At 45.4% G+C, this 22,625-nt stretch overlaps 1 protein-coding gene across 14 annotated transcripts in view; it reads left to right on the top strand.

The window, feature by feature from the left end:
* The window catches only part of LOC146893485 (scavenger receptor cysteine-rich domain-containing protein DMBT1-like), a 64,601-nt gene that overhangs the window by 1,790 nt on the left and 40,186 nt on the right, over positions 1–22,625 (top strand). For 4 of the 14 annotated variants that reach the window (XM_087908359.1, XM_087908358.1, XM_087908353.1 and 1 more), the window contains exons 2-10: positions 2,611–2,637; positions 6,989–7,300; positions 9,720–10,046; positions 12,804–12,830; positions 13,665–13,694; positions 15,943–15,978; positions 17,754–17,810; positions 18,999–19,322; positions 20,555–20,581. In XM_087908359.1, the coding sequence (XP_087764485.1) occupies positions 2,611–2,637; positions 6,989–7,300; positions 9,720–10,046; positions 12,804–12,830; positions 13,665–13,694; positions 15,943–15,978; positions 17,754–17,810; positions 18,999–19,322; positions 20,555–20,581 (1,167 nt within the window). Of the gene's footprint in view, positions 1–2,610; positions 2,638–6,988; positions 7,301–8,479; positions 8,516–9,719; positions 10,047–12,803; positions 12,831–13,664; positions 13,695–15,942; positions 15,979–17,753; positions 17,811–18,998; positions 19,323–20,554; positions 20,582–22,625 lie in introns of all 14 variants that reach the window. The other 10 variants (XM_087908352.1, XM_087908355.1, XM_087908354.1 and 7 more) reach the window with 10 other exon arrangements.

The raw sequence follows: 22,625 nt of genomic DNA, 5'->3' as shown, positions 1-22,625 counted from the left end.
TGCTCAGTGGCAGAGCCAGGAACACAAGAACATTGTTGGGACAGCAGCGGTGCCACAACCTCTCTCCTGCAGTAGACCTCAGTGTACGCATTCACAAATGAGGCAATGTCCTCTGTTCTACTAAGGGTTGTCAAGGAGTGAGGTCACCCAGGTAGGGCTACCAGGTAGAATAAATCTCAGGACGATCCATGTCCTATTCTAGACGTTTCCCCAATGCTGTATCCCTTAGGGTAGCATGGATCTCGGAGTATCTCCCAGAAGAGGAGACTTGGGAATAATCCAAATAAGACCAACCAGGAGTGGGTAGCAGGGCACTGCCTTGGATTGTCAGCTGTGGCAAATGCACCGTGAGATGCAGGATGCTGTAGCTGGGCACTGGGAGAGAGTAAGTGGCCGTGGCAACTCAGTGGGATTTTTTGCTATGTCCTTTTAAATTTAAAATTAGCTAAAAAACAAAAAGAAACAAAAATCTTTTTAACTTTAACTCCTTTGTTCCCATTCCTTTATAGCCAATGTTTTATAGGATGAGGGAGCTGCTTGTGAACACGTTCCTGGCAGGTTCCTTATTTGGACTTAGCCATCCTCAGTGTGGCTGAAGTTGTGTCCTATTTCCTAGGAAAGGCAGGGGAAATCTGAGCGAGGGCTTCCAGGCATTGTGAGTGGTGCTGGTTGAGGAGGCTTCTCTGAGTCGCTGACATAATGGGCCCCGAATTTGTCACAGCTGTTCCTTTTCAATTTCATCAGCGCTGTGCTAATACATCTCTGGGCCCACAGGACGACACCACTGAATGCTACTGAATATGGGGGACTTAAGGCTTCACCACAGTCCTGGCTCCAAGCATGCAGGCTGGCACCTCACAGTCCTGTGCTGTCTCTGTGTCTCTGCCCCTGCACACTGACATCTCCATGTCTCTCCATGTTCTTGCTGGTTCCTACATTGCTTATCTCGCGGAGATATGTCTATCTGTGTAACCCGGGCTGTTGACTTTCAAGTACTAATTCTCCAGCCTCAGTCCCAAAGTACTGGGATTGCAGTTGTGAGCCAGCATGCCCAGCACACCTTCTGGTTTCCTTTATTCTCCTTATTATAAAGGGTCCTGCAGGTCACTCACGGCACAAAGCTGTGGTTGCTACACTGCAACTCCAACAGCGCCATCTGTAGCCACAGTCTGCTCACTCTTGCAGCTCTGGTCTCTAGAGCCAATCTATTTATCCTCTCCTTCACTAGCTTGTTCTTCCTGCTCATTCTGATGGTCAAGGACATGGTTCCCCGTAGAAGACCCTTCCTGATTTATACTTAACATACTTAGAAACACACACACACACACACACACACACACACAGAGAGAGAGAGAGAGAAAGAGAGAGAGAGAGAGAGAGAGAGAGAGAGAGAGAGAGAAAGCGCTTGCATGGACAGAAATATGCAGAGAGATACATACAGCAACACAGAAAAACATACACATATATCCCCACTCAAAAATATGCACATGACAGTCAGATGTGACACAGAGACAAAGTTTTACATACAAATTGACAAAGACACAGGCATATAGGTGCACAGACACATACAAATCCAGACTGATGCATAGAGACAGATATGGACATTAACAGACAAGCACACACATACACTGTATGTCACCCAGTGGCCATTCACATTCTTCCACTGCCTCTCAGCTAGACCTTGCCCCCTGTACAAGACTGGCTGTTGGTGTCTTCAGAGGCCTACTTATGTTAGAATTCTCAAGACGGCAGGGAACACACCATTCTCACTTAGTGCCCGACTTAGTACATGCACCAAGAGCCTAACAATGTGCCTGGCTCACAAGACTACATTCCAACAAACAGGACAGAGAATGTAATGGTGAGCCACCCAACCTCATTCCTCCTGCCAAACTCTGCTGTTTCCATAATATATGCATATACCAACTCACATATATGCACAAATGCTAAACCAGGAACAGTATTAACAGCATCCTCAACATTCCCGAGATGTTATCTCAGTCTCCATAGGAGGTTGGTTCTAAGAATTCCCTTGCTTATACCCAAACCCTCCCATACTCAAATCTTTATATAAACTGATGTGTGACCCACACTTGTCCTCCTGCATCCTTCCAGTCCTCCCCAGTTACAGCCCCTGATAGAACACCAAGGCTGTGTAAGTCGTCTCTGTGCCTCAGTACTCCTGGGATGAGGGTGGAGTGAAAGCTTCTGCCTGCTCAGTACAGGTGCAGGGCTTCCCTGATTTTATCATCCATTGCCTGTGTAATCTGTGAATTAAGTCATGGTGTAATGTGTGACGGGACCCATGGAGTCTGTGTAATCTGTGAAGGAAGCCGTGGAGACAGAGCGCTGATTGGAATCTACTAGGGCTGTTTCACTCTTTTGATCAGTGAAAACAGAACCTCAGTGTTAGACTTTGTCTTTGGGGAGTCCACACAGCAGAGATGTAAGGCCTTTCAGTTTAGGACTTGGTGGACTTGACCTTGGGTGTTCCTGGTTGATCACCAACCAGGAATGCATAAGAGTCAGTGCTATTGCTCCCCATTTAGGTTTTCCCCAGGATTCCTGTGGGTGAAACACACAATCTGAATTTGCTTTATTCTCTTACAGGTTCACAAACAAGCTATCCAATACCTGGTGAGTACTTTGAAAAGATGGACTGTATCAATTTAGATCTTCCCCTACGTCATAATAACCACTGCCTCACTAAATGTTATCTAACCAGACAAGGAATCATTAAATAATCTGTGTCTGATCTGGACATGTAATGACAACAGAAGTTCTGCCAGCTGGAGCATAAAGGGTCAGGTGCTAATACAGGTGCAGTCTTCAATCTGATGTTGCCCCTGCCTCAGATTTCAGTGTGTGTCAGAATCTAATAGATTATCTGAGTGCATGGCCTGGGATTCACATCCTTCCCTCAAGAGATTCTGACTTGGAGATTCAGACTGGCTCAGGGGTCTGTGCTTTGGAAGATGATGTGTGACAATAACCTTCCCTTCTTCACACTCTGGGAAATCTTCTGCCGGGCCCAAGACTAATATTAGCAAGGTTACAGGGCCATTAGTTTGCTGAAACTTCAAAAAAACCAAGAAAAATAGGTACACGTTCTCTCTCTCTCTCTCTCTCTCTCTCTCTCTCTCTCTCTCTCTCTCTCTCTCTCTTTCTCTCTCTTTATTTTTGAGGTCCACGCAGGTCACACTGACCTCAGACTTGCTGTGTAGCAAGGCTATCTACCCTTGGACTCCCAATCCTCTTACCTCTAATTCCAGAGTTCTGGGATTCACGATGGGCCACCCTTCCCAACTCTTGTTAATCATATCTGAAATGATGTATACTTCATCTCCATCCCACTTGCTTTTATTTCCTTTTAGAAAAAAAGATCAGGACCTTGGGCAATGGGCATAGCCAAGATTGAACCACAGATTCCCCTGTCCCTAACAGGAGTGTACAGTGCAGTTGAGGCTAATTTTGTAACCTGTATGAGTCTGTTTCTAAATAGTGGGTCCTTTTTCAGCTACTGGTTGGGTTGGGATTCAGTTTGCTTTCTGTGGCTGTGATAAAACACTGGCCATAAGCAACTTGGAGGGGGAAGGGTTTATTTGGCTTTCAGGTTACAGTCTGTCTTCCAGTGAAGCCAGGGCAGGAGCACGAGGCAGGAACCTGAAGGAACTGATGCAGAGGCCACGGAGGAGCCCTGCTTGCTGATTTTCTGCCACATACGGAGCTAGCAATATTATACAGCACAGGCTCACCTGCCCAGCTCAGTGTGCTGGCATTCCCCCATCAATTATTCATCAGGAGAATTTCCCACAGACATGGCCTTCTGCAAATGTGATTTAGATAAACCCAGCAGTTGAGACTCCTTCGCTGTGCCAGGTGACAGCGGCGCTAGCTAGAATAGGTGCTCAGCCCTGCTGCTCCTGCTGCTGTCTGCTGGGATCCAAGTGCAGCTTTTGGTACAGAATCAGGGATGGAGTGGAGATGAGAGGCGTGGGTGTCAAGCTGCTGGGCAAACTCCACCAATCCCTGTCCTTCACCTTCCTTCTCCTCTCTGCCCTTCAGTCACTTGATGGGTGACATTAGCTTGAGCCTAGTGTCAGAAAAGCTCACTGGAAACACTCATCGGTTCTTCCTTGTACAATAAGAGCTGTTCTTGCAAAGGTAAATAACATCATCAAAGCTAGATAACTTGTTATGTACCCCAACTTAAAGAGTTTTCATGTATGAAAAGGATACATCAGAATTTAAAGTAGAGACTTGAGAAATGACTTAGTTATTAAGAGCACACACTGTATTTAAGTTTAGTTTTTTTTTCTTTCTGATTTTTCTGTGTAGCTCTGGCTGTCCTGGAAGTTCCTCTGTAAACCAGGCTGGCTTCGACCTCATAGTCTCTGCCTCCTGAGTGCTGAGATTAAAGGCATGTGCCATCACTGCCCAGCATAGTTTTAAGCACCCATATTAGGCAGCTTATTACCACCTACAACTCCAACACGAGTGGCTCTGACACCCTCTTCTGGCCTCTATGGACACCTGTACTTACGGGCACACACCCCACACAGACACTTGCCCGTGCACTTAATTAATAATAAAACAAATCTATTACAATTGAAAATATTGCACATAGTCAATGCTCAACTAATACAGGTAAGATGTGCTATTATCATGAAACCTTAATATTTTGAGGTATGAATCATTAATCCCATTTTGCAGATTGAAAAAACAAGACATAGTTAGATAATTTGACAATATTTGCAAGTCTAAAATTCTGTGGCTGAAAATGGAAAGTTGTGTAGTGGTGTTTCATTTGGATTTTAATAAATAAAGTTTGCCTGAAGACCAGAGAGCAAAGCAGCCACACTGGTTATCCTTACAGGCCAGACAGTGGTGACACACACCTTTAATCTCAGTAGCCTCATTAGCTTGCCATAGAAACTGGGCAGTAGTGGTGCTCACCCTTAATCGTAGAACTAGAGAGGATGGGAGGAGACAGCTCTCAGCTCAGTCTCATTCTGAGGTTTTTCTGGAGGCAGGATCATGTTTTTGGACTGAGGTGAGAGCCAGTGTGGCTTTTTACCAGTTTTTTTCCCATTCAGGGCATGCCCATCGCTGTCCTGAGGGCTCATCTGTGTTCCCTGGTTTTTCCTTGAGTTTCATCCTGACACGGTACATGTATATTTTAGTTACTTTCATGCCCTAAGTGCTTCAGCATTTTCCAGGAATTGTGGTGCACACCTTTAATGCCAGTACTCTGGAGACAGAACCAAGTAGTTTCCTGCAAGGTCAAAGTTCAATATTCTCTACATAAGGATTTCTAGTTTAGCCAAACCAATATGGTGAGATCCCCCAACTTTCTCCCCCCTCTACACACACACACACACACACACACACACACACACACACACACACACACACACACACACACAGAGTGTTTCAGTGTTTCAACACCCTCTCCATCCTCATGAGGGTCAGAAGTGCTATGGTATTCAACTGTCAGAAGTCTCCCTCTACCAATTCTTTGCCCAATTAGGGTGAGAGCTTGCGGACTTCTGTGTGAGTTTATAGGGGAAGCCATAGAGGACCAGTGCCTGTGCCACTGTGCCCCTGGCATGATAAAGCCACTCCCTCCCCTTGAGTACATGTATTGAGAGAAGCAGAAATGTCCTGGCAGGGACTCAGGGGAAGCTTTGTGATCAACCTCCAGTGAGGGTCAAACCGAGGATGGCAGGTCTCTAGGGGGACATTCACAGAGCAGAGGGCAGCAAGGTGGCTCACTCAGACCCAGAGTGCACCTTGGGACTATCTTGGAATGCTCAGTCGTCTTTTCCCCATCCCCACCCCATCCCTGTGAAGATCTCCAACAGCAGCACCCATATGACCCCCTCACCTTGTATCCCTTCCAAGCTACCACTTGATACCACAGAGAACTCACCACCACCAAGTAGATACAGCAAAGCCATACCCAGGATCCTGCTGTCAGGATGCTGAACCTACTCCTTCCTGAGGGGCCTGCCAGCACTCACCTGCTGTCTGTTTCCTCACACAAGTAGCCCAAATTTTCACTGTGAGTGACTTAGGGGCACCACACCATGCAGAAGCATGCTGCCTACAGACTCCCCTGCCATGCTTATCCTTATGTTGGAAGGGCAGGCTGGAGAAGTAGGGGGAGACTTCTGTTATATTAGTACCATTGCATCCTTGAATCTGTTGAGTTTGGAGAGGATCCTGAACCCTGCCCTGTGTGTGTGTGTGTGTGTGTGTGTTTGTGTCAATGTGTGTAATACAGGGTCTCACCATGTAACCCTGGCTGAACGGGAACTCCTTACGTAGACAATATTGAACTTGAACTAGCAGAAATCTACCGGGTCCTGCTGCCCAACTGCTTTGTTAAATGAAACTCAAGATTCAACCAGGAGACACAGATGAGCCCTCAAGGCGGCAATGGGCATGAAGCACACCGTTCAGAAGGTATGGCTGTGTCTCTGGTCTGCAAGTATAGATAAGAACTAGGTAGAGGCAGAGCTGAAAGGAGAGGTCCCAGAGCAGGGTAGTTTCAGGAGGATGGACACAGCCTGGTGTGAGAGCCTCGGTGAGACGTAGGAGGAGAGGTGGAGAGAGAGTCATCAAACTTGATATCCACATTCTCAGCACTGTGGCACAGGGTGGCATCATGGATCCCAAAGGAGGAGGAGACAGAGTTTGCAGTGGCAGACATGAGTATCCAGGAAGCTGATGGAATGTGAATCTAGAGTTCTGCCCTGGGACTGTCAGGGTTAAATCAGGATGGAAGAGGTGACTTTGAGGGTCCCTTGTCTGGAATTTTCCAGAAAATGTGGAGTACAGCAGACTGGGAAGACTATGAAGAAGGTGCTATTTCAGGTCCAGGGTGGGGAACCACATAAGACAGCACTGGAGGTCAGGGGAGGAAGGGGCACAAGGCGGTGCCAGTGCAGAACAGCATGGAGCAGCTCCCGCTGTGTCAATGCAGGTTTGCCTCTGAGGCTTGTGAATGGCGGTGACCGGTGTCAGGGCCGGGTGGAGGTCCTCTACCAAGGCTACTGGGGCACCGTGTGTGACGACAGCTGGGACACCCAGGATGCAGATGTCGTCTGTCGGCAGCTCGGCTGTGGCCATTCTGTATCAGCACCTGGAGGGGCCCAATTTGGTCAGGGCTCAGGGAACATTCTCTTGGGAGCTGTGTACTGCTCAGGACAGGAACCGTACCTGTCCAGCTGTCAGCATGATGGCTGGTACAACCATGACTGTGGCCACAGGGAAGACGCCGGAGTCGTGTGTTCAGGTAGTGTGGCCGTTGCTTCTAGCTGTTGCATGTGCACTCTTGGGCAACACCGTGCTTATATGTTTACATGTGCATGTGTGCTTGTATGTGCACAGCATGTAGCTGCTAATGTGCTTTGCTGTGAATCATGCCTTAATTGATGTTACACGCTGCATACATTGGGCTCTCTTCATAGATGAAGACACTGAGGCTCTGAGCGTCGCAGGCTGGAAAGTGGTGAGGACAGGCTCTATCTCATCAGAGCTCTCTGATGCCATCACTATGAGGAGTGGCATCAAGATCAGCCTTGACCGAAAGGGCAGTTTCTCTCTCTTTAGGGCAGTAGTTGAGAAGGCGACTGCAGGTTCTTACGACCTAAATGTCCAAACTAAATTCAAAGCAAAGAGTGGCCAATATGTCCTCTTCATTGGGTATTAAATGACAAGCAAAAAACACTCAACTAGAGGGATGACAAATTCTCCCAGATCCAACCAAGCAAATCCCAAAACAAGGTATCTCATTGATTGTATGATATACATTCAAATACCAAGGCATCCTTCAGTCTACAGAGATGTCACCCAGGAAACCAGTCCATTGTGTGTCCCCAAAGGATTTGCCAGTTTAACCATCGATAGGCAGCTGTTCTATGTCCCAAGGACTGTGTACATGTCATGACAAGCATAGTGTGGCTATGGTGATCCAGACCCCACCTGAGAACAGTGTTGAAGAAGCAGACTCCTCCAAGCAGCCACTTTGTGAGCAGGTTTCTTCTGCCATTGTGCAATAATCTGTGGAAGTCCCCTGTCTTTCTGGTTGGGGCCACATTCTCAGGAATATTTCTGTGATGGCAAATGTTTATAGTGAGATGTTGTGTTTGAACTACAGAAATAGCCAGATAACTTTTTGAATTCAGATTTCATCCTGCTGTTTCGTATCTTGTGCCTTGGTTGGGGCTGCTAGAGACCTGGGTGGTGTTTGTGATGAAGGAGAAGCAGAGGAGTTGAACGAGGGTGAGGGACAAAAGATGCTCATGGTGACATCTCAGCGTCAAAGTAACAGAAGGGTCAGTATCAGATTCAGCAAGGAGAAATGACAGCGTATCAATGAGAGAAGGCCTTTAGCATGGGAGATGTCAGCTCCAGCTTCTGAGATTCAAGTAAGGACCAACACCCAGTGACTTCTTTCTTTCTCATTCTGCAGATGTTATCTATGAGACTACAAGCATGTCCACAGAAGGTAGCATGTTTTATGTCCCGAGAGTACACACACTCACCTCTGATCTAGAAGATGGGCAGAAAGAAAGGGATGGGGTGATGTGTGTGTGTGTGTGTGTGTGTGTGTGTGTGTGTGTGTGTGTGTATTGTTAAAACTTAGAGAAGCTAGGATTTGGTCCTCATTATAAGAGCTATCCTCTATCATGACCCATTTGTCTCTGTGTGCAGAGGTCAGCAATGGAGTGGTTTTCTCCATGGTCTCTAAATTTAGAGCTGTGTCAGAAAAAACACTTGAGTTGGATAATCAAGATAAGGCAAGCTTCCAGAGAGGTTTCCGTGGCAAAAGGAGACTGATTATATATTAGGGATCCATTCCGAGTCCCTTCAAAGGGTCCAGTTAGTTCAATGCAAAAACCCATGTGGACCTTTGTCTTGTCTAGACATGTGGGTACTTAAAGCTTGACTTCAGTGGTAAGTTCACATTAAGTTGTCTTGGAGACCAGTAGTGACAAAATTTAGTATTCTCTAGAGTGCTGCTATTGCAGACACAAGGTGAACTCATGGGGCAGTCTCCTGACCCAGCTCAGTGAGGGTGAACAATAGCTTCTATTCATGCTTAATACTGTTTTATTGGGCCTGAAAAAACAGTTCTGATAACACATCTCACCCTTGTCTGGGTAAGCAGCCGGTGAGAGCCTTTGCGAAGGATCCATGAACTTGTCTTCTGCCAGGGAGCTCATCATTCTGTCTCTTTGGTCAGCCACAGAGCAGTGTATGTCAGGGTGGGGCTGGATGTACCGATGTGCAGTCTGTGCATTAGGAGTTGGAGGGCTGTGATTGCTCTTTTTCCTTGAAACACCGTGTGTTATCCAGTGTATGTCGTCATTCGGAAGAGTGTATGGTACTCAAAGGCCTCAGTTACAAGACGCAGCAGGGGTCTGCCCACCATCCAGGATAGATTCAACCCACGTCAGCTCTGCAGACACATAGCCGTCTGATTACAGACACACCTTTTGCATCTTTAGAACAGAAGTAGTGAGCTTTCAGTAAGAATGCCAAGGCAAGTGACAGGGGTAAGGTCTTTCCAAGACAGGGAGCCTGCAAAGTGCAGAGGGAGGGGCTCCTGTGCTGTGTTGCCTTAATCCCCACGAAAGAGCTGCCCAGGAACCCACATACTCTGCCATCTCCGCAGGAACAATGAAGGAGAATCCCTCTTGTCTTTCCAGGAACAACAGAGTCTGATTTGGCTGTGAGGCTGGTGAATGGAGGAGACAGGTGTCAGGGTCGCGTGGAGATCTTGTACCAGGGTTCCTGGGGCACCGTGTGTGACGACAGCTGGGACACCAATGATGCCAATGTGGTGTGCAGGCAGCTGGGCTGTGGCTGGGCCGTGTCTGCCCCTGGAAATGCCCGGTTTGGACCGGGCTCTGGGCCCATTGTCTTGGATGATGTGGCCTGCACAGGTCACGAGTACTATCTGTCGAGCTGCTCCCACCGAGGATGGCTCTCCCACAACTGTGGACACCAGGAGGACGCTGGAGTTATCTGCTCAGGTATGACCAGAGATCCTTAGTTCTCACAGCCATATGGGATATGGTTCAATTCCTTTTAACAACCCCAGAACTCAGTTCCGGCCATGTGCATCTCAGCCCTCTAAGACAGGTGAATTCAGAGGTCACTGCCCTTCCCAGTTGGTGTTGTTGTTTTTACTTTTTTCTCTTTTGGTTCCCTGGTCTTTCGGAGGCCTCATACACAGCTGGCGAATAATTCACACACTGTGGCTTATTTTTCCTTATAAAGGCCAGTCCTTAGCTTGACTTTCTGAGTTAGGTCTTCTTAACTTCAATTACTCCATGTGTCTTTTTCCTCTGGACTTTGACTTTCTCTGTTTCTGTATACCTTTCTTTATTTCTTACTCTATAGCTTGCTGTGTAGTTGGGTAGCTGGCCGCCTACATCCTCCTTTCCTTCTTCTCTTGCTTCTTTATCCTCTCAATTTTTCCATCCCATTACTTCTCTCTGCCTGCCTGCCCCCCTGATCCTTTCCTGCCAAGTTATTGGCCATTCAGCTCTTTATTAGGCTAATCATGTGTTTTGGACAGGTAATGTAACATAGATTCACAGAGGTAAACACATGTAACGTAAAAGAAGGCAACACATCTTTCCATCATTAAACCAAATTTTCCACACCACAAACAAATGAAACTCATCTCAAAATGATATTCTCCAGCATTCAGTCAGGGCCTTCACAATCCTCTCAGTTATCCAGGGTTCCAGCGTTCATGTGGGACAGATAATTCACGGAAGGGCAGCATCAGGCCCCAGACTTGAGAAAGCAACAGGGTCAGCATGCACATCCTCCTGCAAGGTGTAAGCTAGTAATGGTTTGCAGAAATGGAACCGGTTTCTGTATGACTTTGCTGTGTTCAGAGGAAGAGTCGTACGGCGCTATTAGGGGAGCAAACACAGGTCTCTCTTGCCAGTGTTTGCCCGCATCCTCAGAAGCACTGCAGAAAGACTCTTTTGGGAAAACTTCAATACTCTTTACTCTCTTCCCACTGTAATAATACCAGGATTTTCCCTGATTCAGGCTCAATAGCCCAATCATGAGCACAGGGGAAGTTACAAATGACTGTTGAGGGTGTGGGTGTGTCAGGGTCGACGTATGTCATGTGTCCCCAAGCCACATGGAAAGAAGTAGTGAAGCAGGGGAGAGAGAACTGCGAGCATTGCTAGAGTCCTACAGAATCCTAGTCCTGGGAAGGTGGACCTTTAGGTGGTCATCACTCATTGCTGAGGGTACCATTGGCTGTCGATCTGCATCACAATGCAGAGCCTTTGCTGTTCTGTCCCAGAGGTGGTGATAACTTCCTTACTTGCATTTAGTAAGCTGCAGAAGCCCAGGTCCCATCCAGGGCAGAGGAGTATAGAGTAGAACTCAATGAACTACTGCATAGCTCATGGCTTGTTCTGGAAGCCCCTGCCCTTCCATTCCAGCCTCTGATTGGTTTGTGAAAATGCTGATTCTGTCCTCCCTGTGGCCTTGGTGAACTACTGGGCACTTTGTGTCTCCCTGTCCTTCTGCTTCACCGGTGTCCATTCCACACCTAGCTCGGGTGAGTCTCCACAACTAGAATTTGAGCGTCCCTGTTCTCCTGGACACTTTTGGAGTCAGGCTCTTTCTGTTAGCACTAGGGCACTGTGAAGACACCTACTACTGTCCTCATCAGAGTTTTCCTACATATGTTACCTATGTGATTATCCTTGGTCTCAGCCCATTCAAGGCTGACGAAGTCTGCCTATGAATTTTTGTGTGAACACACCACTGGGCATGTAGAACCCCCCTGCTGAATGCTATCAAACATGGAGGGGCAGTACTTCACCATGGCACTGAGTACAAGCCTGCAGGGTGGCACCTCATGGTCCCATGCTATGTTTCCTGTGTCTTTGTGTCTCTGTCCATTCATGCTGACTTCTCTGTATTTCAGTTCCTCCATGTTCTTTCTGTTTTTCACAGCTTATCTCATGGAGACACGTCTATCCATATAACCCTTGCTGTGGCCTTCAAGTAATGAATTCTCCAGCCTCAGTCCCACAGTACCAGGATTAAAACTTAGAGCCACCGTGCCCAGCACACCTTCTGGTTTCCTTTATTCTCCTTATTATATTATTATAAAGGGTCCTGCAGGTCACTCACTGCACAGCACTGTGGTTGCTACAGTGCAACTCCAACAGCGTCATCTGTAGCCACAGTCTGCTCACTCTTGCTCTTCTGGTCTCTAGAGCCAATCTATTTATCCTCTCCTTCACTAGCTTGTTCTACCTGCTCAATCTGATGGCCGGAGCATTGTTCCCCTGAGAAGCCCCTTTCTGATTTATACTCAACATACCTAGAAACATGAATACACACACAAACACACATATACACACACAAAGTAGACATACACAGAGATATAACCAAACTTCCTTAGATACTTCCAAGGATAGAAACATACAGAGAAGTACATGCCTGAAGACAGAAACACATGTGTAAACTGTGAAGGAAGCCATGGACACAGAATGCTGATTGGGATATTACTAAGGCCGTTTTTCTCTTTTGACCAATGAAAATGAAACCTCAGTGTTAGACTGTCTTTGGGGAGCTCACACAGCAGAGGTGTAAGAGCTTTCTGTTCAGGGGTTGGTGGACCTGACCTCAGGTTTTCCTGGTTGATCAATGCATAAAATCAGCGCTATTGCTCCCCAGTTAGGTTTTCTCCGTGATTCCTGTGGGTGAAACACACAATCTGAATTTGCTTTATTCCCTTACAGCTTCTCATTCAAGCTATCCAACACCTGGTAAGTACTTTGAAAAGATGGACTGTATCAGTTTAGAGCTTCCCCTATGTCGTAATAAACACTGCCTCACTAAATGTTATCTAACCAGACAAGGAATCATTAAATAATCTGTGTCTGATCTGGACATGTAATAACAACAGAAGCTTCTGCCAACTGGAGCATAAAGGGTCAGGTGCTAATACAGGTGTAGTCTTCAATCTGATGTTGCCCCTGCCTCAGATTTCAGTGTGCGTCAGAATATAATAGATTATCTGAGTACATGGCCTGGGATTCACATCTTCCCTGAAGGGATTCTGATCAGAGACCCAGAGTGACTCAGATCTGTTTTTTGCCGTCCTCTACACTTTGGGGAAACTCCTGCCTGGTCCAACATTAATAAGGTCTTAATTTTAGCACGATTATTGTGCCATTTGTTTGTTAAGACTTTACAAAGCACAAAAAGTCTATGTATAGTTTTCATTTATTTAGTTTTTTGAAGCCTATTTAACTCAGAGTAGTCTCAGACTTGCAAGACTACCTACCCTAGGTCTCCTGATCCTATAGCTCCGTTCCATAGTTCTGGGATTCCAGGTGTTTGTCGTCCTGTCCAGTTGTTGTTTATTATACCTGAAATGATATATACCCAACCTTTAGACCACTTAGTTTTATTTCCTTTTTGCAAAAATAAATCATTTATATCAAGACCTAGGGCAGTGGACATAGCCAGGCCTGAACCTACAGATTCTCCCACCCCTAGCAGGAGTGCATAGTGCAGTTGAGGTTAATTTCGTATCCTTTATGGGTTCATTTCTAAACAGTGGATTCTTTTCTAATCTGAGTTTGGTTTTTCTTTAGATTATCCATACCATGATCCAACAGTGAATGGTAAGGCCTCTTCTTTCCTCTTAGTCTCTGACTTTAGTCTTCTGGTTGATTTGGGGTCCTGTTTGCCTTCTGTTGCTGTGATAAAACACTGGCCATAAGCAGCTTGGAGGACAAAGGGTTTGTTTGGCTTCCAGGTTACAGTTCATCATCTAGTGTAGAGAAGGTGGGAACCTAAGGCAGAAACGGATCTGGAGACAATGGAGGAGCCCTGCTTGCTGGTTTCCTCGGTCATGCTTTGCTAGCAATATTATATAGCACAGGCTCACCTGCCCAGCTCAGTGTGCTGGCATTCCCCTGTCAGTTATCCATCAAGAGAAGTTCCCACAGACATGGCCTTCTGCAAACATGATTTAGATGAGGCCAGCAGTTGAGACTCCTTCAAGTGACTGAGCTGTGCCAGGTGACAGTGGCGCTATGTTTATATGTATGTTTAGTTTTTTTCTGTTTTGTCTTTTTGAGACAGGGTTTCTCTGTGTAAGTCTGGATGTCGTGAAATTTGTATTTGTTCTGTAGACCAGACTGGCCTTGAATGCACAGAGATTCTCCAGTCTCTGCCTCCCAAGTTCTGGGATTAAAGGCCATTTCGCAGCATAGTTTTAAACATCCAGATTGGGCGGCTTATAATTACCTATAACTCCAACCCAAGTGGCTCTGACACCGTCTTCTGGCCTCTATGGACACCTGTACTTATGTGCCCATACTCAAACACAGACACTTGCCTGTGCACATAATTAAAAATAAAACAAATTTTTCATAATTAAAAATATTGCACATAATCAATGCTCAACTAATCCAGGTAAAATGTGCTACTATAATGAAACCTTAATATTTTGAGTTATGTATCAATAATCCTATTTTTCAGATTGGAATAATAAGACATAGTTAGATAATTTGGCAATATTTGCATGTCTAATATTCTGTGACTGAAAATGGAAAGTTGTGTAGTGGTGTTTCATTTGGATATTAATAAATAAAGTTTACCGGAAGACCAGAGAGCAGAACAGTCACACTGGCCATCCTTACAGGCCAGACAGTAGTGACACACACCTTTAATCTCAATAGCCTCACTAGCTTGCCATAGAAACTGGGCAGTAGTGGTGCACACCGTTAATCGTAGAACTAGGGAGGATGGGAGGAGACAGCTCTCAGCTCAGCCTCATTCTGAGGTTTTCCTGGAGGCAGGATCACGTTTTCGGTCTGAGGGCATTCGTTGATGTGGCAGCTGCTAATCTGTCTGGCCCATGGATATGTGTCCATTCCACCTTGACTGGTGGTCAGAGAGTTTGAGTTTGTTTTGGTTTTCCAAAGTTGTTGACAACAGGTGCCTACAAAATGGAGAGGTCCTGACCTAGGGTGTGTTCAATTAGTATTTTGAGTATAGATGTATATTTGCTCCATCTGGACCAAAGGGCAGAGATGCTCTGTCTATTCTTCGTATGTGCAAACCAAATCAAAGCAAAAAAATAGTCAATATGTCCTCTTTATTGGGTATTAAATGACAAGCAAAAGACACTCAACCAGAGGGATGACAAATTCTCCCAGATTCAACCAAGGAAATCCCAAAACAAGGTATCTCACTGATTATATGATATACATTCAAATACCAAGGCATCTTTCAATCTACAAAGAAGTCACCCAGGAAACCAGTCCATTGTATGTCCCCAAGAGGATTTGCTAGTTTAACCATCGATAGGCAGCTGTTCTGTGTCCCCGGGACTGTGTACATGTCACGACAAGCATAGTGTGGCTATGGTGATCCAGACCCCACCTGAGAATAGTGTTGAAGAAGCAGACTCCTCCAAGCAGTCACTTTGTGAGCAGGTTTCCTCTGCAATTGTGCAATAATCTGTGGAAGTCCCCTGTCTTTCTGGTTGAGGCCACTTTCTCAGGAATATTTACGTGATGGCAAATGTTTATAGTGAGATGTTTGTTTGAACTGCAGAAATAGCCAGATAACTTTTGGAATTTAGATTTTATCTGGCTATTTCGTATCTTGAAGCTTGTTTAGTGACCTGGGTGGTGTTTGTGATGAAGTAGAAGCAGAGGAGTTGAACGAGGGTGAGGGACAAAAGATGCTCATGGTGACATCTCAGGGGCAAAGTAACAGAAGGGTCAGTATCAGATTCTACAGGGAGAAATGACAGCGTATCAGTGAGAGAAGGCCTTTAGCATGGGAGATGTCAGCTCCAGCTTCTGAGATTCAAGTGAGGACCAACATCCAGTGACTTCTTTCTTTCTCATTCTGCAGATGTTATCTATGAGACTACAAGCATGTACACAGAAGGTAACATGTTTTTTGTGGTATCTCTGTGGCCTTATTGTCCCTAGAACCTACAGGCTCACCTGGGATCCAGTAGATGGGCAGAAGGCAAAGGATGTGGATCTTAAGTTCCCAGGGGAAATTTCTCAATAGGGTTTCAAGTTTACAAGTCATTTATGCCATGGATTACATCCCTGCATGGTGTGGGAATCCTTCTGAAGAGTTATCTGCAAGGGGCTCCATGGGGCTCGTGTTTCCTGGGGTCTGTTTTTGATCCTCAGATCCCTGAGGCTCCCATGTTCCACATTGTACCTTGGTCAATCTAGGGTTTGTGTTTGGCCTTGGTGCCTGGAAAGGAAGACAAAGTCAGCTTAACCTCCACCCTTGTCATATCTTTCCCTCTGGGGCATAAGAAGCTCCCTGGGAAGTCCTGATGCTCCACCCTGGGACATCACAGATGCTGCTTTCCTCTCTCACATCCTCCAGTGAGAGATGCTGGTGGCACCTCAGAACAGTTTAGAGCCTGTCAGCCCGGGCTTTCAGAAGAAAAATCACTTCTTTTATTCCAGGTGGTTTTTTGTTTCTAGGTCATCAGCAAGAACATTCTCAATCCACATGCAGGCCTCTGGCCAGTGCAAAATTCTTTTGTAATCTAAATGGCCCACAGATGAGCCATTGTTCTTCCTTAGGCATGTTGGGTATCCCAAGGATGAGACTGGCATTGTTCTAACTTTTCCATAGTTTCCCCCATGATTCTACCTTTTATTTTTTATATATTAAACATACAAATATTACATATTATATAATATTATTTATATTTATATGTTAATATAAATAGTTATTATTTATATTAACAACTATACAAGGAGAATCCATTTTCTCCTCTGTATTGGTGCCCCTACAGGACACTCTTAGATGCTTGACAGGCTCTTCGATGCTTGACAGGCTCTATGATGCAACTGTATCAGTCATGGGAGGACTGGACAAGTCTCTAACACAGTTCTGCAGGAGAAGACTTTTCTAGAGCTGTTTGTATCAGGACCTACAGTGTGGGAAGAGGTCAACTTCCTTCATTTCCAGTGACTCGATAGAGGCTGGGTGTTTGACAGCAATGGATTCATCTCCCGATATCTCCTCTCTAAGCAGCAGGACCATGTCCTAGAGTCACCCAGGCACATTTTGAACAATTTACACATGTGTTGTTAAACTAATATATTATTTACAAGTGCCATATTAGAAGCATTTCTAAAGTAAGAGCTGTGAGCTAGGCATGGTTATACACAGACACCCACACACACTCACAAACACACAATTCAAGTACTCAGGAGACTGAATAAGGAGAATCTTGAGTTTCAGTGTAGCATAGTGTACATACAGAGACATTGAATTGAAAAAAATACATTTATATAAAAAATTCAAGCAGGCATTCCAACACTTTGCTGGTTTAGATTATATTAGACATATCAGCCAATGCAATCAGATAAGAACAATTAATTAGTTTTATAAGTATGTAAAACATGTTTGTATTGAATCCCCAGATTCAACCCAAGCCAAATGTAGGCTTTAGAGTTGGGGTTTGTAGGTTAACGACATTTCTACAAATGTAGCCTTTTAGATTGGGGGAACTCAAGACTAGACAGATTTCTCACCCATTTCGAGTCACATAGCATCACACAGTAGAGACCCTGAATCACATCCCCTCAGCAGTTTTAAGAGTCTTTGCATGTCTGACCTTTTCTCAATGGAGACTTAACTTCATGTTTCCCATTTTCCTTTCTCATCCATATGTGACCGTGAAGAGGTCACCACTCCAGAGCCGACTACCACTCCAGAGGCGCCCACCACTCTACCAATAGGTAACTGAAATTGTATAAATCTCTCTCTGATGTAGGTTGTAATGTCAGTGTCAGCCATGACTTTCTTTCTTGACACACTTAAAGGGATGTGTGTGTGTGTCTGTGTGTGTAGTATTGTGAAATCTTAGAGAAGCTAGGATCGGGTCCTGATTGTTGGAGCTTTCCTCTATCATGACCCATTTGTCTCTGTGTGGAAGAATCACTCAGCAATGGAGTGGGTTTTTCCACGGTCTCTAAATTTAATGTTATGTCAGAAGAAACTCTGGGTTAGAGGATCAAGATAAGACAAGCTTCCAGAGAGGTTTCCATGGCAAAAGGAGACTGTTGATATATTGTGGGATCCATTCTGAGTCCCTTCAAAGGGTCCCGTTAATCCAGTGCAAAACCCATGTGGACCTTTGTCTTGTCTAAACATGTGGGTACTTAAAGCTTGACTTCAGTGGTAAGTTCACATCAGTGGTCTTGGAGACCAGTAGTGATAAAATTTAGTATTCTCTAGTGTGCTGCTATTGTAGACAAAAGGTGGACTCATGGGGCAGTCTCCTGACCCAGCTCAGTGGGGTGAACAATAGCTTCTATTCATGCTTAACACTGTTTTATTGGGCCTGAAAAAACAGTTCTGATAACACATCTCACCCTTGTCTGGGTAAGCAGCCGGTGAGAGCCTTTGCGAAGGATCCATGAACTTGTCTTCTGCCAGGGAGCTCATCATTCCGTCCCTTTGGTCAGTCATAGAGCAGTGTATGTCAGAGTGGGGCTGGATGTACTGATGTGCAGTCTGTGCATTAGGAGTTGGATGGCTGTGATTTCTCTATGTCCTTGAAAGACCTTACATTGACCAGTATATGTTGGTATCCTGAAGAGTGTATGGTACTCAAAGGCCTCAGTTACAAGATGCAGCAGGGGTCTGCCCACCATCCAGGATAGATTCAACCCATGTCAGCTCTGCAGACACATAGCCCTTCTGGTAACAGACAGACCTTTCCTGTCTAGAACAGAAGCAGCGAGCATTTCAGTGCAGGTGCAAGGGCAAGTGACAGGGTTAAGATCTTTCCAAGACCCAAAAAGCAACAGGGGAGAGGCTCGCATGCCGAATTGCCTTAAACCCCATGAAAGAGCTGCCCGGGAATGCACATGCGCCATTATCCGCACAGGAACAGTGAAGGAGAATCCCTCTTGTCTTTCCAGGAACAGAATTTGATTTGTTTGTGAGGCTGGTGAATGGAGGAGACAGGTGTCAGGGTCGCGTGGAGATCTTGTACCAGGGTTCCTGGGGCACCGTGTGTGACGACAGCTGGGACATCAATGATGCCAATGTGGTGTGCAGGCAGCTGGGCTGTGGCTGGGCCGTGTCTGCCCCCGGAAATGCTTGGTTTGGATCAGGCTCTGGGCCTATTGTCATGGACGACGTGGCCTGCACAGGACACGAGTACCATCTGGGGAGCTGCTCCCACCAAGGCTGGTTCTCCCACAACTGTGGACACCACGAGGACGCTGGAGTCATCTGCTCAGGTATGACCAGAGATCCTTAGTCCTGACATTAAGCATGAGATATGGTTCTGTCCCTTTTAACCCCCCCTCCCTCCCATCTCCATTCTGTCCTTGTTTATCTCTAAGGCTGGTAAATAGCCAGAGCCCTGCCAATCTCATCCAGTGCTGTTTGTCTTCACTCTTTTCTCTTTTGGCTCCTTGCTGTTACACGCCAACCGCTGAGCTCCCAAATAAATCACACACAGAAATTTATTCTTGTATTAAAGTACCTAGCTTTAGCTTGGCTTTTAAAGTTACCTTTTCTTAACTTCAATTATCACATCTCTCTTTTGCATCAGGGCTTTTACTTTCCCTATTTCTGTACACCTCTCAGTACTTCTTACTCTGTGACTGGCTGTGTAGTTGGGTGTTTGGCCACCGACTCCTACTTCTCCTTCTCCGCTCAGATTTCTCCTTCCATTTATTCTCCCTGCCTTCCATACCTGTTCATCCTTCCATGCCATGCAATTGGTTATTCAGTTCTTTATTAGATCAGTCGGTTGATTTTTTTTTTTTTTGTCATGATAGGGCTTCTCTGTAGCTCTGTAGCCTGTCGTGGAACTAGCTCTTGTAGACCATAGCACCTCGAACTCACAGAGATTCACTCTGCGTACTGTCTGGGAGTAAAGGTGTGTGCCACTGCCTCCCAGCCTAACTGTTCTTTCTAAAGTCCAGGGATATTGTCAGTCTCTATAGGAGGACTAATAACTTCCTTGCTTATACCCAAACTCTTTTTACTCAAATCTTTATAAAATCTGCTCTGTGACCCACACATGTCCTTCCACATTTTTACAGTCATTCCCAGTTAGAGTCCCTGATAGAACACCACGGCTGTGTGAGTCGTTTCCGTGCTCCTGGGATGAGGGCAGAATGAAAGCTTCTGCTTGCTGGGTACAGGTGCAGGGGTTCCCCGAGTTTATGATCCACTGCCCGTGTTATCCGTGAAGAAAGCCAAGGACACAGTAATACTGGAATATTACTGAGGCTGTTTGCTCTTTTGACAAAGAAAATGGAACCTCAGTGTTAGATTGTGTTTTTGGAGAGCACATACAGCAGAGACGTAAGAGCTTTCTGTTCAGGTGTTGATAAACTTAACCTCGGGTGTTCTGGTTGATCAATGCCTAAGAGTCAGTATTATTGGCTCCCCAGTTAGGTTTTCCCCAGGATTCCTGTGGGTGAAACACAGAATCTGAATTTGCTTTATTCCCTTACAGATTCTCATTCAAGCTATACACCACCTGGTAAGTACTTTGGAAAGATGGACTATATCAGTTTAGAGTTTCCCCTATGTCGTAATAAACACTGACTCACTAAAGTTATCTAAGGATATGAGGATGTCTGAATGGACATGTAATGACAACAGAAGCTTCTGCCAGCTAGAACATAAAGCGTCATGTGGTAATACAGGCAAAGTCTTCAATCTGATGTTGCCCCTGCCTCAGATTGTGTCAGAATTAATAGATTATCTGATTGTGTGCCCTGGGATTCACATCCTTCCCTCAAGGGACTCTGACTTGGATACTCAGAGTGCCTCAGGGGTCTGTGCTTTGGCAGATGATGTGTAAGGATAGCCTTCCCCCCTCCACACTTGGGAAATCTGCCTGGTCCAGGACTAATAAGACTTTAGGATTTGCAAGAGTATAGGCCCATTAGTTTCCTAAGCCTTAAAAAAGAAAAAAAATATGTCCATGTTATTTAGTTATTTATTAGTTATTTATTTTTGACATCCATGTAGCCCAGGCTCATCTCAGACTTGTTGTAAACAAGGCTTCTTGAACTCCTGATGCCCTTGATTCTCTTTCAAGAGATCCGGGATTCCAGGAGTGTGCCACCAAGCCCAACTCTTGTTTATCATATCTTCAATAATGTCTTCTTCATCTCCAACCTACTTGCTTTTATTTCCTTTTGCCAAAAAATTTTTTTGACCAAATACTTGGGCAGTGCACATAGCCATGGCTGCACCACACATCACCCTGTGCCCAGCAAGAGTATACAGTGCAGTTGAAGCTAACTTTGTAACCTGAGTGAGTTCATTTCTAAACAGTGAACCCTCTTCTAAACTTTGTTAGGTTTTCTTCTGGCTAGTGGATCCTAGAAGTGACATCTAATCCCTTTTCTCTTAGTCTCTGATTATTGGCTACTCATTGGATTGGTATCCAGTGTGCCTTCTGCTGCAGTGATAAAACACTGACCTTCAGCCACTTGGAGGAGGAAGGGTTTATTTAGCTTAAAGTTTCTTGTCTATCATCCAGTGAAGCCAGAGCAGGAGCCCAGGACAGAGGGAGCCTGAGGCAGGAACTGATGCAGAGGCCTTACAGGATCCCTGCTTTTGACTTCCAAACTCACGCTTAGCCAGGAATTTTATACTATACAGGCTCATCTTATAAGGTCAATGGGATGGCATTCCTCTACCAATTATCAATCAAGAGAAGTTCCCATAGACATAGTCAGTAGCAAATGTGATTTAGATAAACCCAGCAGTTGAGACTCCTTCAAGTGACTCAGCTGTGCCAGGTGACAGTGGCGCTAGGTAGGACAGGTGCTCAGCCCTGTTGCTCCTGCTGCTGTCTGCTGGAATCGAAGAGCAGCTTTGGGTACAGAATCAGGGATGGAGTGGAGATGAGAGCTTGGGTGTCAAGCTGCTGGGCGAACTCCACCAATCCCTGTCCTTCACCTTCCTTCTCCTCTCTGCCCTTCAGTCACTTGAGGGGTGACATCAGCTTGAGGCTAGTGTCAGAAAAGCTCACTGGAAACACTCACCGGTCCTTCCTTGTACAATAAGAGCTGTTCTTGCAACGGTTAACAACATCTCATAGCTCAAAACTTGTTATATATCAGAACCAAAATCATTTTCATGTATGAAACAAATGCATCAAAATATAAAGCAGAGGCTGAAGAGATGGCTCGTCATTAAGAGCACACACTGCTCACAAGACCTTAGTTCAGCTTTAAAGACCCAGATTAGAGAGTTTATAAGCACCTATAACTCCAACACGAGTGGCTCTGACACCCTCTTCTGGCCTCTATGGACAAGTGTACCGATGTGTACATACCACACAGAGACACCTGTCTATGTGCATAAATAAAAATAAAACAAATCAAAAATTAAAAATATTGCACATTATCAGTGCTGAGCTAATACAGGTAATATGCACTATTATCGCAAAACCTTTCCAACACTTTGAGGTAAGTATCATCGATCCCATTTTTTAGATAGGAAAACTAAAACATAGTTAGATAATTTGTTAATAGTTGTGGGTCTATGATTCCGTAGCTGTAAATGTG

This window comes from Myodes glareolus, chromosome 7, assembly GCF_982192425.1.
Source record: "Myodes glareolus chromosome 7, mMyoGla1.1, whole genome shotgun sequence".
Lineage (NCBI taxonomy): Eukaryota > Metazoa > Chordata > Mammalia > Rodentia > Cricetidae > Myodes > Myodes glareolus.
Note: the sequence above shows the minus strand (reverse complement) of the source record. Positions and strands in the feature narration are given on the sequence as shown.